This window comes from Notechis scutatus, chromosome 6 (genome assembly GCF_049901735.1).
Source record: "Notechis scutatus isolate UNSWTSFEM ecotype Mainland chromosome 6, rNotScu1.2, whole genome shotgun sequence".
In the NCBI taxonomy this organism is placed as follows: domain Eukaryota; kingdom Metazoa; phylum Chordata; class Lepidosauria; order Squamata; family Elapidae; genus Notechis; species Notechis scutatus.
Genome location: NC_142014.1, coordinates 62,410,241 through 62,432,354, shown reverse-complemented (window position 1 = coordinate 62,432,354; position 22,114 = coordinate 62,410,241). Strand labels below are relative to the sequence as shown.

Genomic DNA, 22,114 nt, shown 5'->3' with positions numbered 1-22,114 from the left:
AAATCTTTAGTTTCTGGCAATTTTGTTTTTCACGGTAGCCTTTTTAAAAATGGATAAATCTACCCAACATCCATTCAAAAAGAAAGTCCTGAAGTTTTCCTTAAAATTTCAATTAATAAGAGGAATCTTATGTCAGTATGGTTCCATGGATGAGTCTGGGGCTAATAGTACATATAGTATGTTGAGGACCAAACAACAAGTTCACCCTGAGAGTGACCCTTCCACAACCAAATAATTTCATTCACACAGAGAGACAGTATCAGGAGGTCCACAAAACTTCAAAATCAGTAGAAATGCAAAAAGGTTTTCCAGGAAGAAATCCTTATGATGAAACCAAGTAAGAGCCAGTTTGGTCTAGTAGTTAATGCACCAGGTTATAAAGCAAGAAACCATGAGCTCTGGTCCTGCCTTAGCCACGAAAGCCAATTGGGTGATCTTGGACCAGACATTCTCTCTCAGCCCAACTCAACACAGGGTTGTTGTTGTGGGGGAAATAGGAGAAGGAAGGTGTGTTGAGTGTGTTCACGATCTTGAGTTGTTTTGCAAAAATAATAAAAGTGGAATATAATTAAATAAAATCTCCAAAACTAAAAATGATGACTGAGGTATCTTGAGAATGTCTGATTGTTGAAGAGTGAATCAAAAGACATGGAGAAAGTGAAGGAAATGAGATATCCTAGAGAAACCTTAGAGGTGGGTTGGCTGGAACATGGAAAATAACTTTTCACCATTACAGTATTTTGTTTCACTTTTCACCTTAACAAGTGTCTTTATTATAGTAAAGAATTGGAATCTGAAACAAAATACAGACAAGTGGATCTAATGGTTTGTCTTCCATTATTTTCTATTCCTATGAGGCACACCCTTTATTGTAACAAAACTTGCTGAAATATTTTACAATGTATTAGTGGGAATGGATAAACATTCCATTTTTTGAGGGAAATATAAGAATTTTGTATTTTCACAGATATTAATAATTGGGTTTCTGATGGGTAATTTTGGAGTTATGGCTTTTATTGTTTCAACAGTGCTAAAAAGCCATCAAAATGGATAATGGATGGATAAATAGTAAATCAATAAATAGAAGAGAAATAAATAGTTACCATCAGCAATTTAGTGGCAATTTTGTTGTTGGCATTTGTGAAAGAAATGGATAAAAATATCCAACTCATCCAACATGCTATAAATTTATACAAATTTATAATTTGTATAAATTATTATTTTTTCCTGCCCAATGTCTAAGCAAGGAAAAAGCCTATAATTGTGAGGTGATTTATAGCAGAGAAATGTTGATGAATCAAGTAAATAAATTCATGTAAGCATGCAGTTAGCAAATGTCTTTATAAAAAGCATGGTTCTGAAGCATTGCAGTACCTCTAGCATAGTCTTTGCGGGGTGGGGGGGGGAGAGAAAACCAATTAATGATAAAGCATCCTCAAACAACTTTCACTGTCCAAAATTCAAGACTAATTCTAAATGATACCTTTGGAATTTTGGGCTTCAAGTAATTACCTACCAGCATTCATGTTCCCCAAAATCAAGTCTGCTCATTTGTCTCAATGGGATTTTCAGAACATTCTTGACAACATCTGAATATTTTATTTTTATTAATTGATTAAATTTATACGCTGCCCATCTCAGCATCAAATGACTCTGAGCCGCAGAATATCATAGTGAGTAGCACCCTAAATCTAAAATTCTTAATGCTTTTGGAGTTTGTGCTTTAATTTATTAGGCATGGCTAACAGTCATGCTAATTGATCTCAAATTTAGGATATAGAATAATTTAAACCATTTTCTAAAACCTACTACTGTCTTTATACCTTGATGCAATATCTAAAAAAAATTAGGATTCCAAAAATGTTTACTTCTTTAATTTCATTCTAAAATTTGATTTCTTATTAAGCGGCATGCATCTGCCATACATGCTCTATACGGGCATTCTTAAAAGCAATTAACTAAGCATGCGAACAGGGTTCAGCTAAATAGCCTGGTCCACATCCATCATATCACATTATGCTTTTTCCCAATATCCACATATATTCAGAGCATGAACTCTGCACCAGTTGAAGTTATGCATTAATAAGATTCTGGCTCAGAACAAGATCTCTCTCTCTCTCACACACACACACACACACACATACACCAGAGGTGGTATTCAGCCAGTTCTGACAGGTTGTGGAGAACCGGTAGTGGGAATTTTGAGTAGTTTGGAGAACCAGCCAATACCACTTCTGACTGGCCCCGCCCCCATCTATTCTCTGTCTCCCAAATCCCAGCTGATTGGTTGGGTCTTCTTTTGTTGCCCTGCACAGAGGAACAGAGCTGGGAAGCAGGTTAGTGGGGTGGGAAGGGAATGCGGATTTTATAGTATTCTTCCCCTGGAGTGGGGTAGAAATGGGGATTTTACAGTATCCTTCCCCTGTCATGCCCATCAAGCCATGCACAACAAGCCATGCCCACAAAACTGCCAGTAAAAAAATGTGAATACCACCACTGACACACACACATACACACCCCTACATACCTACAGTAGTTGGGCTGTAGTTGTTTGCATTGTACATAAAGAAGCCAGATGAAAAAACAATTGCAGAAAAAACAATTATTACCTTCCTGCTTTCCATTGAGGACCTGTATACTGCACGAGTCAAAAAGAGGGCTGGGAACATATTTACAGACCCCTCACATCCCAGACATAAACTGTTTCAACTCCTTCCCTCAAAACGATGCTATAGAGCACTGCACCCCAGAACAATTAGACACAAGAACAGTTTTTTCCCGAAAGCCATCACTCTGCTAAACATATAATTCCCTCAACACTGTTCACCTATTTACAAAGTGTACACTACTGTTAATCTTCTCATCACTCCTTATCACCCATCCCCTCCCACTTGACTGTTTCCTGGTATGATTTGATTATTGATTGTACCCTATGACTATCATTAAGTGTTGTACGTTATGACTCTTGACTCTTGACTCATGTACCTTTTCTTTTATGTATACTGAGAGTATTTGCACCAAGACAAATTCCTTGTGTGCCCAATCAAACTTGGCCAATAAAGTATTCTATTCTATTCTATTCTATTCTATTCTATTCTATTCTATTCTATTCTATTCTATTCTATTCTAAACTCAGTTGATACAATTGTGGTCTCAGTTCATAACATCTTTTTATGACTTTCAGGAAAGAATAAGCAGAGTATTCATGGATTCCACCGCCAACTCTGTGCTTCAAGAGCTGTAATTTTTAGTCTAAATCTGATTGATTGACAATGTAATAGAATCAGCAGACACAGTGCTTTGTAAAATGTGTCATAATTCTTTCCTCTGAGCAATTTTTGCTCTGAATAGCTTATGAGACGGAAAGAACATATCCCGAAAACATCTTTTTTCTGCAGTATCCCCGCAACTTTGTCTTTTTTTCATTCCCATTCATTGGTGAGGGCATTTTACATCAACCATAGCTGGTGTTTTCCCTCTTATTCTAACACTATGCAAGGACAGCCCCAAGGAGTTTAAAATCTGCTATGCTTTGTCACACTTTATGTTGTAAGAAAGTCGGATGACTCCAGCCACTTGAAACAGAAGGATGAAGAGGGATTGAAAATGAGGACAGCAAATTTCACACCAGACTACTTTTCTGTCATCCCGAAAATAGATGAAGTGCATTTCAATTCAGCAATGAAGAAATAATGTTAATTCCAAAGGGAGTGGGAATTTAGCTTATTAAAGGCTACGTGGGAAATAGGTGTTTCAAGGAAAACAGGTATCATGCATGTGTTCTGAACCCTGTGAAGGAAAAGTGGATTGTGTAATACACAGACAAATATATGCTTCTCCTTGAAAAGAAAACTGCACAACTGTTGCTTTTTGACAAGTTCTCTCTCAAAAACTTGAGAAAGAGTGGTGTTTAGTTATGCTTCATTTTGTATGAATTGTCTCTGGAAGCAATGGCTGGTTATTCATCAAGGGCCTTCCTTCTCAAGTATCAGAAGAAGAAGAAAAACGCAGGCTGTTAGATTGAATTACTCAGGCTGTAAACTTGTATTCTATCGGGTTACTAAAAAGGACTACAAAAAGCCAAAGAAATTGGAATGCTTTCACCTTCCACTCACATTCAAGTAATTTCACTTCAGTGCTGGGCTACTGCCAGTTCGGATCGGTTCTAGCGAACTGGTAGTTCTGACCATCATCTGGCTCCACCCACCTGCCCCCACCCTAACCTGTCCTCTATTTCCTTCTTTCCGGCTCAGTTGATTTGCATGGCACAACAGATTTCCGCACCTCAGCTGTTCTACTTACCAGAGCTGCCCTAAAAGGTTAGCAGTTGAGCCTCAAATTGCTATATTTTGAATGCTGCATACATGCACATGCACAAACCATGCATGAATGCATGAAGCATGCACTCACAAAACTGGTGGTTAAACTGGTTTCAGCCCACCACCGGGTGTGACCCTTGCACAATTAGACTATGATCTTTCCTGCAATTACTCAGAAGCTCAGAGTTCTCAACAAACAACACTAGCACAAGTAACTTTTGTTCAGCATCCATTTCAGGAACCGGTTGGCACATTGCATTGCTGGAAATGCTAACTTTGGCGAAAAGCATTTCCAGACGACTACAGGATTCATGCTACATAAACCATGCAGAGAAGGAGAACGATGGAGCCTGAAGGAAAAGGGTGATACTTAAAAATAGGGGAGGGAAAGACAAGTACTCACATGGTAAAAGAATCAGGGGGAGCAGAAACTCTCCTCAGGTCAGCGGATGGCACTTTTTGGATGCTATAGGCAGCAGGGAATGAGTAGCCACAGCAGGAACAGCACAACAGGATGGACAAACAAGAAAAAACCCAGACAGACAGACATACAGACAAAGAAAGAGAGAAAGACAGACAACATTTAACCAAAACAAAAGGAAAGCATTACATACAAGCTCAATGGAGATGTATATTAGGATCTAAGGCAGTGTACCCAAAGCCAGTGATAGATACCAGCAAGCACAATGAAAGGAAATGGATCTGGTACCACAGCATGAGGCAGCACAAGGGCAAAAGGTAGGAGACTCTTGTAGCATGGTGCAATCTTGGAAATGGCAAGAGGTGAAGGGCTCTGATGGAGAAAAGCAGAAGCTATCAGAGCAATTGCCCCTAGTATCCCCATTGGAGACTTCATCCAAAGTGTGACTCAGTATTTCAGATATATTGGTATTCAGACATATTGGTGTTTTTTTCAATCACTACTAAAACACTAATCCTTCAAAATGTAATGCAGAGAATCCCGGCTTATTGACTTCAGCGAATGAGAGAGAGAAAATATAGGTACAAGATGATAGGGGAACTGCTGTGCACATTTTGGACCCTGGCAGAGTTTTGAAAAGGCATTGCATTTACAGTTCATTTTACTAGCAGTAAATAGCTGCTACCATCTCAGTATAAATGGATTCTCCACATCCTCATTGTCTCTCAACCAGTGGTGAGATTCAATTTTTTTTACTACTGGTTCTGTGGGTGTGGCTTGGTGGGTGTGGCTTGGTGGGAGCGGCAGGGGAAAGATACTGTAAAATCCCCATTTCCACCCCACTCCACTAACCACCTTTCCAGCTCCATTCTCCTGTGCAGGGCAATAAAAGAAGACCCGGCTAATCAGCTGAGACTCAGGAGGCAGAGAATAGATGGGAGCAGGGCTAGACAGAGGTGGTATTTGCCGGTTCTCCGGACTACTCAAAATTTCTGCTACCGGGTTGGTTTCCGGTTGTCGGCTTCATGCGCGGTAGGGATTCGCGGCTGCGCGATCCCTGCCGCGCTAGCCGTTTTGGGGCTCCGACCCGGACGGGTGCGGAGCAAGGCTGCCCTGCAGGGGTAGCTGAAGGTAAGGGGATCCGGAGGAAGGGTTTGGGGTGCTGCAGACCCCCTCCTGGCCGCAGAACCCCCTGTTACCAGGACGGTGCAGCGGCGGTCCGTAATGGCCGCCACAAAGAAGTTGACAGCCGGGCAAGTATGCGCAGGAGGAAGAAGAGAAAGTTATTGAAAGTAAAAGTTCTTCTTGGTCGACCCAGGGCTTTGAGATTTATCTAATTTAATTCCTGGAAAAGATGGTTTTCTGATGATTTCTTCCACAAGAGAAAAAAAAGCGGCTATTTTGAGGTGCTGAAGGGAAAGTTTACTCTCCCTCCCGACGGAATTAAGCCGGAAGGGAGAGGATAAAGAAAATATATAAATTTGGATCTTGTTGGAGGAGATGCCTTGAAGACTTGAGGACAGAAATACAATCTTAATAAGGCTTTAAAATATAGACTTGGATTCTTTTTTTTATTTGTTTGATACCACCCTGGAAGAGGAAGGGGGAATTTTGGCTTGCTTGGATTTATTGAGGATTGTGGATTTTGGGATTGTTTTGCCTTTCTCTCGGAATATTTGGTTGGTGTAAGAAGAAAGAGGAATAAAGAAAAGAAAAGATTTATTTATAATGGCTTTCCTTTTTGAAGACCTGAGGGATGAATATGAGCAAACAAAAGCAGCCTGCAAAGATGGCATGGAAAAAGCTTTTCTATTTCTAGAAATGGCGCTGGTCAATTACCAACAGACAATGGAACAGATGGAAGCGGAAGAAGAACAACAAGGAAGAGGCGAAGACGCCATCTTCATTGAATCCCAAAACTTATTTAAGGAAGAAGGAAGGAAGAGAGCAAGGAAAATGAAGGACTTAAGATCTAAAAAAACATTTGAGAAAGAGAAAAATATGATGCAAAGTAAATATAATGATAACAAACAAGAGAAAAAGGGAACACAACAGAGAAGGGATCCCAGCAAGGTAGAGGTTAGAAGAAGAAGGGGGGTAGGAAGATTTGGTGGGGGAAGAAAGAAAGGGAAAGGCGGAGAAAAGCCTCAAAGCTTTAAAATTGGATGGGAGAAGAGGATTTTTTTAGAGACAAAGGATGAAATATAATTTTCTGTAAGAAAGATTCTGCTAAGGTACAGAAGATGGTATTGTAACATTTATATTTGAAATAGTAAATTAGAATGGTTTAAGATTTAATAAGAAATTAAAATGTTGAAGTTTTTAATAATGATTGATTTTTAAAATGTAATAAAATATCGAAGGAAAGGAGGATACAATGTATTTAAACATTTTTGGTGGATAGAATGTACCAAGCAGAACCAAATTGGGTATTTGTTATGCTGAATGTTAATTTTACTAACTTAGGGGAGGATAGAAAGGCATCATACTCTGATTAGTGATTTCAGGAGAAATTTTTTTTATTATAAGAAGAGATAGAGAGATAAATGAATGGGCAAAAGATACAAATTTAATGATTTAATTAAGATGGATTAAATAAGATAGAAATGTGAAGAGTGATATGTGCTATTATTTTAGCCCATGCAAAGAGAGGTAACTGGGGCCAAGGTACTTTACTAAAAGATTTTTTTATGTTTGTTTGTGTTTGTTTGTGTTTTATGAGAATATTGGGAAAAATTATTGTAGAAAGACAGGGAAAGATTTAATATGTAATGATTTGTTTGTTGTTGAAACTTTTAATAAAACTTGTTTTAAAAAAAAAAAAAAAAAAATTTCTGCTACCGGTTCCCAAGAATTGGTCAGAACCTGGTGAATACCACCTTTGCTCTCAACCATTCCTTTCATTTATTATCAGTCCAGTGGCCTTGTCATTACAACTCACAGTTTTGGATTTTGCAGCAGGGGAGAACCAAAAGATGTGTTTTCCTGCACAAAGGTCACACAAGGTATTGTGACCTAGGCTTCCCCAAAAACCATTAAGCAGACTTTTTGTACTGGCAAAACCCCTTTTATTAAATGAAGGTGCGTTTCTTGCATTTACATTCAGCCAAAGGCCTGGCAAACAGTCTTTCAAGGGTCTAATTAGGAGTACAGATCTTATCTAGCTGGAGAGCTGCCAAGTAAATATTTTCAAACGTAGTGCTGACAAGGAAGGGCTTGGCACAGAATCTCTGAGATGCACAGACAGATCTTCACACTGCTGCAACGAACGAATGGTTTCCTGCAAAAGCCCCCTTCCCTTTTGCTCCTCTTTTAATCCCTATGGGAGGGGCCATTCACCGTTCACCTGTGGCCTTACTCCCACGTTGACCCTTAGTTCATAATTGTTCTTTTCTTTTGGCAGCTCTGCACATGCGCAGGCTGGGAACCGGCTCCAGCTGCTTCCCCGCTTCACTGTTGTCCGACTCTGAAGGCAGCTGATAACTGCCAGCTTGCCCTGGCCCCATCTCTGCCTCTGACGCAGAGCCCTCGTCCAAGCCTTCCTCAGCCTCCAAGACTGGCCCAGGTTCCTCCCCAACCTCCTCACTGTCTGACTCTGCTGCCAGCGGGCCATAACACAAGACCCAGAATCAGGTAGATGTCCCTGGTTTAAAGAAAGCAGGTGATACAATTTCAAACATGCAGCTGTCTCATCCCCAGCTTGCAGAGGTATGCAACATCGGCACTCTTCATATAATATATAGAGGCTCCTTTTCCTCTAATATGTCACATAAATATGACAAAGCATCCTTCAAAGCAAACTGCAAGAGTCTTGGGAAACCCTGTCAACACTGCACAAAAGAAAATAACTCAGCTGTATTATATTATTTTTAAGTCCATTTCATTTTCTTTTTCTTTGTTAAACAAGTCTATAGAATTGCATTGTCCTTAAAATATTTATTGAACAATACCTTTCTTGGACCAATTTAAAGGTTCCAAAAATGTATGTATTTTTAAGACATTATTTTATGATTGCTTACCCATATCTGAAAATATAAAATGCAGTATGAAATACACATAGTCCTCAATTAATGCCTTTCATTAAGTCCAGAATTACAGTTGTAAGTCATTGCTGCCATTAAGCAAACAAGCAAGTAACTGTGCTTGATTTTACGACCTTTTTTGCAGTGGTTGTAAAGTGAATTGTTTTCTCCCGGGGATGCCAACCTTTTGGACCTCAGGGACCACCAAACTTTTAATTTTAAATCCCAGGGTCCACTAATATGAATTTTGACTGACAGCGGCTTGCTGACGTTGGTGGGAGAGAGAGAGAGAGAGAGAGAGAGAGAGAGAGAGAGAGAGATCGGATCTAACCTTTCTCTCTACCGCTCTCTCTCTCTCACTCACACACACACACAGAGAGAGAGAGAGAGAGAAAGAGAGAGAGAGAGAGAGAGGCAGAGGCAGAGGCAGAGGCAGAAGCAGAAGCAGGGGTGGGATTCAAATTTCTTAACAACTGGTTCTGTGGGCATGGCCTAATTTGTGGGTGTGGCTTGGTGGTCAAGTGACTGGCTGGGCATGACTTGTATGTAAATATTATAAATATTTATGAAAATATTGAATTTTTTATGAAAAAAGAGCAACTTTTACCTAAAACCAGGCAAAACAGGCAGGCAGATTGAGTTGCTCACAGAATGACAGATTCATTCAGAGATCTATCTATCTGCCATCAGCTACCTAAGTCTGCACTGACAAATAGAAGCTTCAGTCCTAAGGAAGGTTCCTCTCAGCTTAAAAGCAGAGCTGAAGATCTAAAGATTAGCTAAAAAGCAAGAAATTCAACCGTTTCCTGCTTTCGAGCTAATCTAAATCTCCTGGCACAGTGGAACAGCTGATGGTTGGGGGGGGAAAGGAAAAATAGCAACTTAGCAGGCAAGTTTGCCAAGTAAGGAGTGAGTGGGCGGGAAGGGTTCCCACGGGCCATGTGGGCGGCACAGCCTTGTGTTTCTGCACAGCCTGGATTAATTGCTTTGGGGGGTGCTCTGGGGTTCTCTGTGGACCATCAAAGTTTCTCGCGGACCACCAGTTGGCAACCACTGTTTTATCCAGTGGGTATTGTTTTTACCAGAAGTAATTGCTTGAAACCAGCAAAAAAAAAAAAAAAATCACTGTAAGTATGCTGCAAAGGCCATAAAAGTGAATTTGTTACCAAGGGCCCAAAATATGATCACATGGCCACACAGGAATGTGCAGCTGTTAGACCTTCAAAATCTGGTCATAAGTACCTTTTGGGAGCCTGTCATAATCTTGAATGGTCACTAATAGAATAGATAGAATAGATAGAATTCTTTATTGGCCAAGTGCGGTTGGACACACAAGGAATTTGTCTTGGTGCAAATGCTCTCAGTGTACATAAAAGAAAAGATACATTCGTCAAGAATCAAGAATCATCAGGTACAACACTTAATAATAGTCATAAGGTACAATAAGCAATCAAATCATACTAGAAACAGTCAATATAAATCATTATGATACCAGCGACAAAATTACAGTCATACCAGTTGTTGAGCAAGGACAACATGCATTTACATTTTTGTGTTCCTTATGAATAGGTCCAACAAAATATTTATTGTAGGCTCTGAAATTGAACTAGAAAAAAAAAATGTTCTCTCTCTCTCTCTCTCTCTCTCTCTCTCTCCCCCCCTTCTTTTTCTCTTTCTCTTTCTCTCCCACATGTACATATGACAATCAGCCAGAGCTGTGCACTATCCTTACTTGCAACACCACTACAGGTAGTCCCCGACTTACAACAATTCATTTAGTGACCAAAGTTAAAACAGTACTTTGAAAAGTGACTTAAGACCGTTTTTCACAGTTGCAACCTTTGCAGCATCTCCGGGATCATGTGAACAAAATTCAGACATTTGGCAACTGATTCATACTTACGACAGCGTCCCAGGGTCATGTGATCACTTTCTGCAACCTTCTGACAAGCAAAGTCCATGGGATAGCCAGATTCACTTAACAACCGGGTTACTAACTTATCAACTGCAGTGGTTCACTTAACAACCGTGGCAAGAAATGTTGTAAAATGGGACAAAACTCACTTAACAACATAAATTTTGGGCTCAATGGTGGTTGTAAGTCGAATACTACCTGTATAACACCTCACAATAAGCTACAGATAATAACAGTATGTCCTTGACTATTTCACAACTTGTACAAGTCACACTGAAGAGGATTAGGTTTCAATCCATTAGTAATACAAATATAAAATTACATTATCCAGAATCCAGAATTATCCTTCATTCAAATTATAAAAGTCCTCTCATCCCCTTTCCTGATCAATTAAAAATGATCAGACTTACAAACACAAGAGCAGTTTGCACTGGTTATAAAAGGGGACATGAGAGCTTTGGAGAACTGCAAAGTACATTTCGTGTGTGACATTTTTCTGCTTGATGTTTAGTCAAAATGGCTTGAGGGCCTCAAACTTAATCCCCTCCCCACTTTTAATTTAGCCTGAGGTCAGTAAATTGTAACATAGAATAGGAACAAGATAAAATTGAAACACAACTGAAAAAATCCATAACTAAAACTAAACACTTTTCGATGGGAGGTATCATTTGCAGATTTCTATAACTCCAGCTTGGATTTCTGAGACAAGGGGATAGTTTTGAATATTGCTGTTCTGAGGCTCATTCCATAAATTTTAAAAGCAAATACACATATTAAATTGATTATATTAATCTCCCTTTTTTTACTATTACTTAAAAAAAATCACTCTTTAAACTTTGGTCTTAAGCTCTCAGTAACAGTTTTGTGCTGCTAATGAATGTTCTGTTCTTCCATGTTCTCCCATGTTCCTTCTGTTTGACCAATAAAAGGGTGCAAAATTCAGAAACTAGCTGTGCACACACACACACACACACACACACACACATCATTCTTCCCTCATCATGTTTGCTTTTCAAAGGGAAGGAGGAAATTGCTGTCCAATTGAGCTCAAGGAAAATTTAAGTAGCAGCTGTGAAAAGGCAAATTTCATGCTAAGATTGCTAAAAGAGGGACTGAAAATAAAATTGCAGAGGTCATGATGTCCTTATAAAAATTTATGGCACATGCAGTACATGTTTACTATCCTTTGCATGGCTCTGTTAGCAAATTGGAAGAAGTGGGCAATAAAAATGATCAGAGGTCATAAACAACTTCTCTACGAGAAGAGTCTGGGAATGTTTAACTTGGAAGAAAAAGTGATTGACAGGAACATGACTGAGGTGTATAAAATTGTGCTAGGAAAAAATGGACAGGGATAACTATGTATTTATTTATCACATTTATCCCTTGATGAAACCTTGAGCCTGGTGAGATTTAAACTGCCAAATTGCAGGCAGCCGGCAGGCAGCAGAAATAGCCTGCAGTACTGCACTCTAACCACTGCGCCACCGTGGCTCATAAGTCACTTTTTTTAGTGCTGACGTAACTTTGAACAAACTGTTGTAAGTTGGGGACTACCTGTATCTTTCTGTCTCCCACTTGCAAACCTTCAAAAGCCACTGTGAGGAAATAAATGGTCTGAGCAACGGTCTTTCTCGTATGTTCTCTTCACGGGGTCACAGGAGGCTGTCACCGATCTCAGATCGCTGCCAAGCTTATGCGTGAAACAGGAGGTTGTCTTTTGATCAGAAAATGCCTTTTTGAGAAACTGGATGCTGATAATATAGCACTTTTCCCTTCAAAGTGACATTCCGATTATGTATCAGATTTGTATCTCCAGTCTGGCAAAATTGCAGTATTGTCACCACAAAGCCAATTTTCATTTATTTCATTCATCACCACATTTTTTCACCTCCTAGAAATAGCGGGAAGTGAAAGGCAACTCATTCTTTTGCTGGATTAATTCAGTCCGATGCAGAACACAAAGGGACACAAGAGATAAAAGCCATAAACAAATATATATTTTCTTCCCTGTGTGGATGCAAACATAGAGATTGGTGGCATTTAAATCTTTTTCTGGAATGGCAAAATTATCTTTGCAAAAATTGCTTATCAATATTCACACACACATACACACACTTGTAAATCCATTCAGAGTTTGTAAGAATATCTATGTTAACTGCATGGATATGTTCTCAAATTACATGTGGTTTATTAATGGAGAGAAACCCTGGCTTCCCTAATTGTATGATTCCTTTAGTTCTTTTCTTCAGAAAAATCAAGATTTTTAAATGCAATTAATTTTCCCAATTTATGGAATTTTATGGAGGTCCAAACAATGTCTCCCTCTATTTATAAACATCCAGACTCCTCCTATCTTTTTCTTTCCAGGAAAAAAATCCATTGTAGAAGACACTGTAGATAGGATAGCTGCACAATGCAACTTAATTAGCAGTGCAAGCAGGAATCCTTTCTGAAAATACTTATGTGTGAAACACCATGGGCTGAAGGACTTCAAGGGTTTGCAAATGTCTTTAAATGTATGTATGTCCTTCAATTTTTTTCATGAGCCCTGGCAAAGAGACACTGCAAATGTACCCATTTCTCATCCTAAAGGTTCTTATTGCAAACTTCTAAGACAAATGATAAGATGAATCACTGGCATATGTCACATTTATAGTAGCCCCAGATTATGTATTAAACCATACATAGTTGGTTCTCTACAAGTTAGGGCAGAGGTAGCAACCTTAATATGTGCAGACTTCAACTCTCAGAATTCCCCAGCCAGCCACTGGATTATAGACATGCCCAATTTTATTGAAAATAGTTATTCATGCTACTGCAAATTTTAGCAAGCTGATATTAGGCAATTCAAATGGGAAGCCAAATCCAGAAAGGAATACATCTTGGAACTTGCTTTCCCATAAGAAAGGAAAAGCAAAAGAACCCACCAATCAGGAACCATATTATCTGCCTTAAAGACAATATCAGGGCATTATTAGGGTCACGTGGAATAAGGAGTTGAAATCCAAAATCTCAGGCATGAAAAATGAGATGCACACATGAATTGATTACCGGTAACTGATTTATTGCTAAAAGCTAGTGCACAGGAATCTTCTCAACTAATGGTCAGCACTAGTTAAAGTTAGATAAGTGTCAATGGCAATGGGGGGGGGTTGGACTTCATTCTTTTGTGGCTATGTAAGGACTCTAAACTGATGCCTAGTTTAACTCCTCCCCTGGTTTTTGCCAGTCTCTCTTTTACAAAAGGAATCTCTTAAAGTGGCTTCATTTCCATCTGATTTATGCATAGGAAGCAAACAGCTAACAACTGCAGGGCAAATAAGTTCATATTCTTAACTGGAATAGTGACAACCATTGTATTTTATACAAGGTCTCCTATGCTTAGATTTTCCAGTTACAACAGTTTTGATTATGTGTATCATCTCCTTCCATCTTTGTAAGTTTTCAATGACAGTAAGGAAATATTTGCTTGAGTTGAGAGTCTACATATTCATATAATATTCTTCACAACACTACGGAATTGTTTCCAAGATGTTTTTTTTTTCCTAATTTCTGATCTAGCTGACTGCCGTGAGATTTTCTATCAGTATCTTGCCAAGTATTGAAAAGTCCAACTCTATTTAGCTTTTAAAAATATATTATCCAAAGTTAATTAAGTGCTGCCACACACAGCAATATCCCTTTACCATTTTGATAGCTTTACTATTGAATGATAAAACTCTAGTAACAGACTTTAATATCATCCATAAGACTATAAAGAGGGTTTAAAAAAAAATAGAAGGGCTACCTATTAACTTCAATGGAAGGTAATATTATGTACGTGCAACCCCACTTTGTATTTTAATGAATTATTTGTAGTTAGGATATTTATTACTGACTTTGAGAGCCAGAAAATTTTGTAATACATTTCTATAGGGGGCCGCTTCCACCAGGAAAAAATGTACAACCTTTTCAGATTCATTCCATATACTAAATCTGAGTTCTATATCATTCAATTATTATTCCAACTGTTAAAGGGTAAACTAATTTGCTTTAGTTTTAGCAATGTTCACATGCCTTTTTTCATGTCTTCCAACAAAGATTTTACAGATGAACTTGGAAGACAGTTTGCAGAAAGAAAGTATTTAAACCAAATATTCTAGGTTACATATTTAAGGTTACATATTTTCTTGGAGTCCTTTTTTAAAACTTGCATTCTGAACTAGGGAAAGAAGCCAAATATTCAGCCCAAGTGATTAAAGACTTACATATAAATTAGGCTTTAAGTTAAACAAGCTGATAATTCTCCATTCCTTATTCAATATTCTGGTTTATTTTGATATGCCAATTAACACATGGCTTCCCCTATTAGGATATTCATTAAATCCGGTCTCATTTACTTATAAAAGTTTCAAGTTCTCTCTTTAAGCATTGTTGTGCATCGGATGATTTTCAGAATTGAATATCATTGGTCATAGTATTCTTCTGGACCAGTGTTTCTCAACCTTGGCTAATTTAAGATATGTGGATATCAACTCCCACAATTTCCCAGCCAACATGCTGGGTCACTAGGGCTTGATAACTACTTGATGGCATAAAATGAATGAATCAATCAATTGAAATGAAAATATTTCATAGAGGTTTCAATCGTTGAGATTTAATTGACATGAGGTTGATTTCAGCTTATGTTTTATTTTTGTATTATGAAGCCAAGAGTCTTCAAAAACCAACAGCATATCAATACTGTTAATTAGTAATAAAATAAATATAATCCACCATTAATAATTACACTCGCCATTCATTTTGCTTAGTGAATGCCAAATGTATATATTTCATTCACCAAATATATCAAACCATAAATTATAATCTGTTCCTACCAGAACTCACAACCCTTTCCAAGTTACAGTTATTTCAACAAAAACTCCTATTTCATTGGCAATGAATGCCTCGGCACCTTTTTGGAGAAGCTAATGGTTAAGATGCAACATGCACTATTAGTTAATATGCTATTACTGCTCCCTTTGGAACAAAGGAATTTGACATATTATCTTTGTTCTGGCAGATCCACTGATTTTTGTAAATGCTCATATTCTTTTTAATTATGCACAGATGCTCCTTTTGACTAGTTTTTTTGTGAGGCTTTTAGACATTTGGACTGCAAATAGTAGTTTATATGGATCATTCTCCATTTTTATCATTCAGTAAACTGACTTAAATGTGAATCTAATCTATATAAGACAGCATAAATGTATGTGTGAGACTGTCTTTCATTAGCATATGAAAGTTTTAAACATTGGGAGTCTTTTCTTTCTTTTTTCTTTTCCCTTTTATGCATATAAAATAAATATTTTAAAAGCTTATGTCTGTTTTAATCAAATCTGCTCCTCTTTTGTTTTCTTTATTAGCATTTGCTCTCTCAGCCAAAGAAGTTGGAATCAGGATATATATGCATAAAACTGGCAGAAAAATGTAGGAGAAATGATTTAGAATAAAAGTTGTTGAAGTTCTTTCCCTGAACCAGGAAAATACTTTATACTTAGATCCTCTACCCCAGACCTTAACTTTCTCTCACCCTTTCTCCTTGTTGGCTTGGCTATCTCTGGAAGAACAAGGATGAAAAGTATCATTACACATGTCGTAATATAATTATGCAAATGACATGAATCTATCATCTGCATAATTTGCATAATCATCCCAAAGGTGCTTTTTCAAAAGGCAACTGGGTTTTGTTTTTCCTTGAAGACATTTCACTTCTCATCCAAGAAGTTTCCTCAGAATTGAAGAAGCTTCTTGGGTGATAAGCGAAACCTAGATGACTGAGAATCTCCACAGACAATAATTTGCATAATGATATCTTGGCATGTGTGACTCCATTATGGTTTCTACCAGATTGTTCAGCTAGAACATTGTTTCTCAACCTGAGCAATTTTAAGATGTGTGGACTTCAACATTTAGCACGCTGTCTGGGAAATTCTGGGGGTTAAACTGGACACATCTTAAAGTTGCCGAGGTTGATAAACACTGTGATAGAAGCTGAGGAAGGAAGATAGGCATTATAGATTCAAAAACCCAAATAGTGTACCAAATAACCAAGAACAGTGTCTTTTATCCAGGTCAGCTATCAATACATTTTGCAGATATATCTGTATATACATTTTGTAGAGCCATTGGCACTCTGTATACTGAAAACAAGATAAATGAAAACCAAATGCAATCACAATCCATCCAATGTATGCTTAGATCCAAATAACCTGACAGGACCACGGACAATTTTCTTGAGACAGGCTCATATGTCATAATTCTTGCATTACATCATTTCCCTTCACCAAGAACAAACACAAAGCAGCTGCCAGCTTTAATAATTATTTTCAACATCCTTGATTCTAGGTGAAAATAACAGATTTTATTAAATGCATGATTCCAGCTACCTGACTATCATATGTGGTGATAGTACCACAAGGTGGAAATATGCCTCTTCTATGGGACACAATGGACATCAGAACCTACAGTGGAGTGTAGAAATTTTCAGAAGAGTTTGTTTCTTATAAATATGAACTTCTATCATATGACCTAATAACAATTTAAAAATCCATAAAGCAGCGTTCCTCATGACAGTTTGGAATGCAAATCCTAAGATTCCAAAGAGTTATAATCTCCTAGAACAGGAGTGTCAAACTCGATTTCATTGAGGGCCGGGTTGTGTTTGCCCTTGGGGGGGGCGGGGGGAGTGGCAGGGGTGGGTGTGGCCAGGGTGGGCATGGCCAGCTCAACATCCTGCAGCCCTCTACCAGCAAAAATGGAGCCCAAGAGACACATGGCCCTCCCAAGCTCCATTTTCACTGGCAGAGGCACCACGGGCCAGTCCTTCGCTGTTTCCAGGGCTGCCCTGCAGGCCAGATCTAAGCACCCCGTGAACCAGATCCAGGCCGTGGCCCTTGATTTTGACATCCCTGATCTAGAACATTCCAATTTGAAGAACCTCATAACTTATAGTACAGTATATATTTACTTTACTAGTGATGTCCCCTGCCATAGTTGATATATTTTGTGTTTGCCATATTACAGAATACTATTTTTCTAAACTTTTTTGTAACAGTGAGTATTCATCATTCAGAATTTTATTTCCTAGCTTCTTAGCTTATTATTATTATTGAATCACCTTAAAATGTTGTCTTAGAGTTTACTGGAGAAAAAGGGTTAAAAGCTGAAAACTGTGACATGATGTTAGATGTACTTTGGATTGAAGCAGCATAAAAGCACTTGCAAATGAAAATAGTAATGTCGTGTAATGATGCTAAATCTTGTCCATCTGAAGCTTCTTATCCTTGCTTTGATATTTGAATAGTTTGGAGGCAAAATAAATAGTCTCATAAAAAACACAAAAACAGACCTGAAAAACTTTCAAGTCACTTCAGGCAGGACTGGAGTAAATTGGAGGATACATTGCTGGGACATAATAATACCAAATTTCAAAATCTTTAAACCTTTCTTTGTGCTAAAAACAATAACAAAAAATTTGGGGGGGGAAAGTCCAGTTTCATTGGTCATCTGATTAAACCCTTTAGAAGGACAAAAAGGCCAATGAGGACAATAAGCAGTGACCAGGAAGAGACAAGTCGTCCCAACACAATGCACTGAAGCCCAGGTGTCCCCAATCCCCAGTCCATGGATTGGCACCGGGCTATGGGATGTCAGAAACTGGGCCACGCAAACAAGCGAATCCCCATCTGTGGGATGCAGGTAGTATGCGAAACCACGGCCCCTCTGGTCCACGAAAAAACCCTCTCTCTACAGAATCAGTTTCTGGTTTCCAAAAGGTTGGGATCCAGCAGGGATGGGATTCTACCAGTTCGCACCTATTCGCTAGAACCGGTTGTTAACATTCTAAGCAGTTCAGAGAACCGGTTGTTAGAAGGAATTACTGGCCTAATCCTGTAAGGAAGGCAGGAAGGAAACATTCTGGTGTTGCTTACAGAAACTGCCTCTCCATTAACCCTTATTACATTCTTGGCAGGACTAGACTTCCTGTCTCAGGAACATCTCTGGAGTTTTCCCCCCCTCCTTTGCTGGTACTTTGCTTGTGTGGAGTGACCATTCAAAGTTATAATGGCACTGAAAAAAGTGACTTATGGCTGTTTTTCACACTTAGGACTGTTGCAGCTTCCCCACAGTCATGAGAGGCCAGGGGAGGAGATGCGTGCCTCGATGTGAGTGATATTGAGTTGGCCACACCCAGCCAATAACATGACCACCAATCCACGCCCACCACCTAAGCCACACCCACAGAACCGGTTGTTAAAATTTTTGAATCCCACCCCTGGGAGCCGGTGCTGTAGCCAACTACAGTAGAATGCAATGAAGTGCAGTAGGCAAAGCAGAGAGCACCATTTGTGGTAACCCAAATCAGAATATTATATTTTGGATACATAGATGCTAATAAGTTGCCTACCAGTGGGCTGGGGATATATTCAGGGGTGGGCTTCAAAAATTTTAGTAACGGGTTCTCTGCCTGGTTGCTGGCTGGGTGTGGCCATGGTGGGCGTGGCCATGGTGGGCGTGGCCTAGTCAGCCTCCTGCACCACGGCGGCGGGGGTGTGTGTTTTTGCCCTTCCCGGGCTCCAGAGACTTTCCTTGAGCCTCTGGGAGGGCAAAAATTGCCTCCCCAGGCTTCGGAGGCTCTCTGGAAGCCAGAAACCAGCCCATTTCTGTCCTTCCTGAGGCCCATTTTTCACCCTCCCTGAGCCTCTGCATGCACCCTGCACTTACCAGCATCCAAAATGGGCCACATGGGGACTCCTGGGAGGGGTGGGGTGGTTGGGGCCAGCCAGGAGTGGGATTTGGGGGTTCTCCAAACTGTGCAGAATCTTAGCTAGAGGATCTCCCAAACCCCTGCAGACCCCCAGCAGCCCATCCCTGGATGTACTGCATGAAGGGTCAAATTTTATGTTCCAGTTTTTCAGAAAGTTAGTGGCAGTTGCTCATATTGGAGCACTCTAGTTGTGCATATTAGTCCTTTGTCTTTTAAACCAAGTGACAGGAAAGTTGTGATCATGTCAACAGTTTATAGCAAAGGAGCTCACACCTATGGTTTACAAATGAGTTAGCATGCTGAGGCCCAAAGCGGGGTACACAACAAGCAAATGCTATTTCATTTCAAGAGACTTAAAGCAGGATTGAAAACTTTCATTCAGCCCAAGAAGGAACATAATGGAAAATAGAAATTAAAAGAAAGAGACTAGTGTAATTAATTGTTACTAGAGATTCATTTTTTACAAGGACAGTTCTGGAAATGTTGTTGCATGATCTCATCTATCTTTAGAGAAGATTCAAGATATTTAACATGGAGCATGGCAGTCATTACAGGGAGTGGTGCAATGGCCCAGAGGTGTTGCTGTCGCCTCACAATCAGGAGGCTGTGAGTTCAATCCTAGGTACAGGCAGATATTTCTCTCTCTGGGCACATTGAAAATGTATCTGCTGAATATAACTCCACATTGGGGACAGGAAGGGCATCCAGCCATTAAACACTCAGCTCCGTTCAATTGCCCAGACTCCACCCCACAAGGGATTATGGGGTCATTAAAAGGAGATGGCAGTCTACAGGAGATGGAGACACATGAGGGACAAGCTTTGAGAGAAAGAGGGGGCCTCATTAAAATTTTCCACACAGAATTATAGTTCAGTATAGTTGCTACATCCTGAATTCATTCCTGACTGCCATTGCAGCTTCACCTGACATTTGTGACATCTCACATTTAAGATTTGCCTCTACCAAAAAGCACATGTAACCAACTTACTCATTGAGTAAAGGCATGGATGTTCTTCTCTTGCTTTTCTGCACCATATTGGCCTGATTCCTAAGGGAGATTCGGATGAGCGATGGAGCCAGCCGACATGGTTCACCATCCACTTGCATGGGGATGGACTTATATGTTAATAGAGTCACTTCCCGACACTGGTGTAACCTCTCTCCATGACCTCCCACTTGAAGAGCAGCCTTTCCATGACATAAAGAAGGAGAAAAGAGAGGGAAACAACGTATGTAGGTCTTTCTTTCTTCCTTTCTTCCCTTTCCAAAATAAAAGAAAGTTTTAAAAAGATTCTTAGATGGTGTACGCAATTCTTGCCTTATCTTAAATAGAAGGTGGCCAAATTGTGTGGCCAATATCTCACTTTTCATTACAGACTTATCTTGCTAATAGTCTACAACAGATTGTCTTCAGTTCAATACTGATATCATGAGACAAATCCTCCTATTTTCACAACAGTAGGCAACCAGGAAATCGAATTCATCCATTGTTTAAACTGAATATAAGCATGGGAGATATTTTCATGGAAAGAGGTACAATCTTTTGAGAAATCATTGCTCCTTGCAGTATCGTCATCTGCCACATCTCAAAATCAGTAAGGAAGAAGAAAAATACCAAGTTGAGAGAGGAAACAGTTGCATGCAAACAATTTTTTCAAGCATAGGAGTGGATAGTGGTTAACTTTCCTCCATTGTTTCCTTAAATTGGCAAATCTGTCCAATACAGATGCATGCCAGATGCATAATGCTCATTGCCAATTGCCATTTAATTCATTTTGTATGGTTTGCTCTTTTGCTCTGATTGCCTGATAGCCCTGTAACTAGTATGAGAAGAAATTTATTTAAAAAAAATACTCACCAAGGATGCCATGGTGAATCCAATGACCTCAATGTAACCATCATCATGTCTCTGAGGTTCGAATTCTCTATGGTCTCCTGGATTACCCCAGGGCATTGTGCCAGCACAATACCTATAGAAAGAAGTTGAAGCTGTAAGGACTTCAGTGAACATTCAGCCAATGTTATCTTTAGCAGAAACTTACATAATCAAGCTCATATGTAGCTTTGTTCTGTACAAATGACTTCTGAGAGCTGAGAGGTCTTTCCTTTGTTACAGAAATTGTTCAGGGAAAAATTAAGAGTCACTTTTTCACATAGAATGTAGACTTGCCTTTGAAGCAGGGACTAATTATTTTCATCTATTCTGTTATGTTATGTTCTATTCTATTGATATAGGAAGGATTCACAGAATGAAGATCCATTCTTTCAACTGAGATAGGGATATATGGCACCACACTTAGATTATTTTGATGTAGACAAGTGTGTAAATCCCAGAGCAGGCTCCCCCATGAGACAAAGATATTCAATTTGTGTTGGAAGAAACGGGTTGAACTTGACCCACCATCTGCAGTCCTCCCACCATCTAGTTCTCTAGGTGGTATAATTTTGCATTTTGATGCAGTTCTCTGAATAAGATGCAAAATCTGAATGAGAAATATGTGCCATCAGAAGCATCTACATTAGAGTTTCTCTTCTGGAGACCTCCAGCACTTTCAAACTGCCTATCCATTTTGATGGCTCAAAATAAGAAGTCTTCAGAGTAATTTTATCAATATAGGTTGGTATTCTGGGACTGCATCATTATTC

At 39.2% G+C, this 22,114-nt stretch overlaps 1 protein-coding gene across 2 annotated transcripts in view; it reads right to left on the bottom strand.

Annotated features, from left to right (window-relative positions):
• The window catches only part of DGKI (diacylglycerol kinase iota), a 287,785-nt gene that overhangs the window by 94,393 nt on the left and 171,278 nt on the right, over positions 1-22,114 (bottom strand). The window contains exons 19-21 of one of the 2 annotated variants that reach the window (XM_087968516.1): positions 21,327-21,438; positions 20,457-20,656; positions 4,723-4,785 (exon numbers count right to left, since the gene is read on the bottom strand). In XM_087968516.1, coding sequence (XP_087824642.1) covers positions 4,723-4,785; positions 20,457-20,656; positions 21,327-21,438 — 375 coding nt within the window. The remainder of the gene's footprint in view (positions 1-4,722; positions 4,786-20,456; positions 20,657-21,326; positions 21,439-22,114) is intronic. The other variant, XM_087968515.1, reaches the window with a different exon arrangement.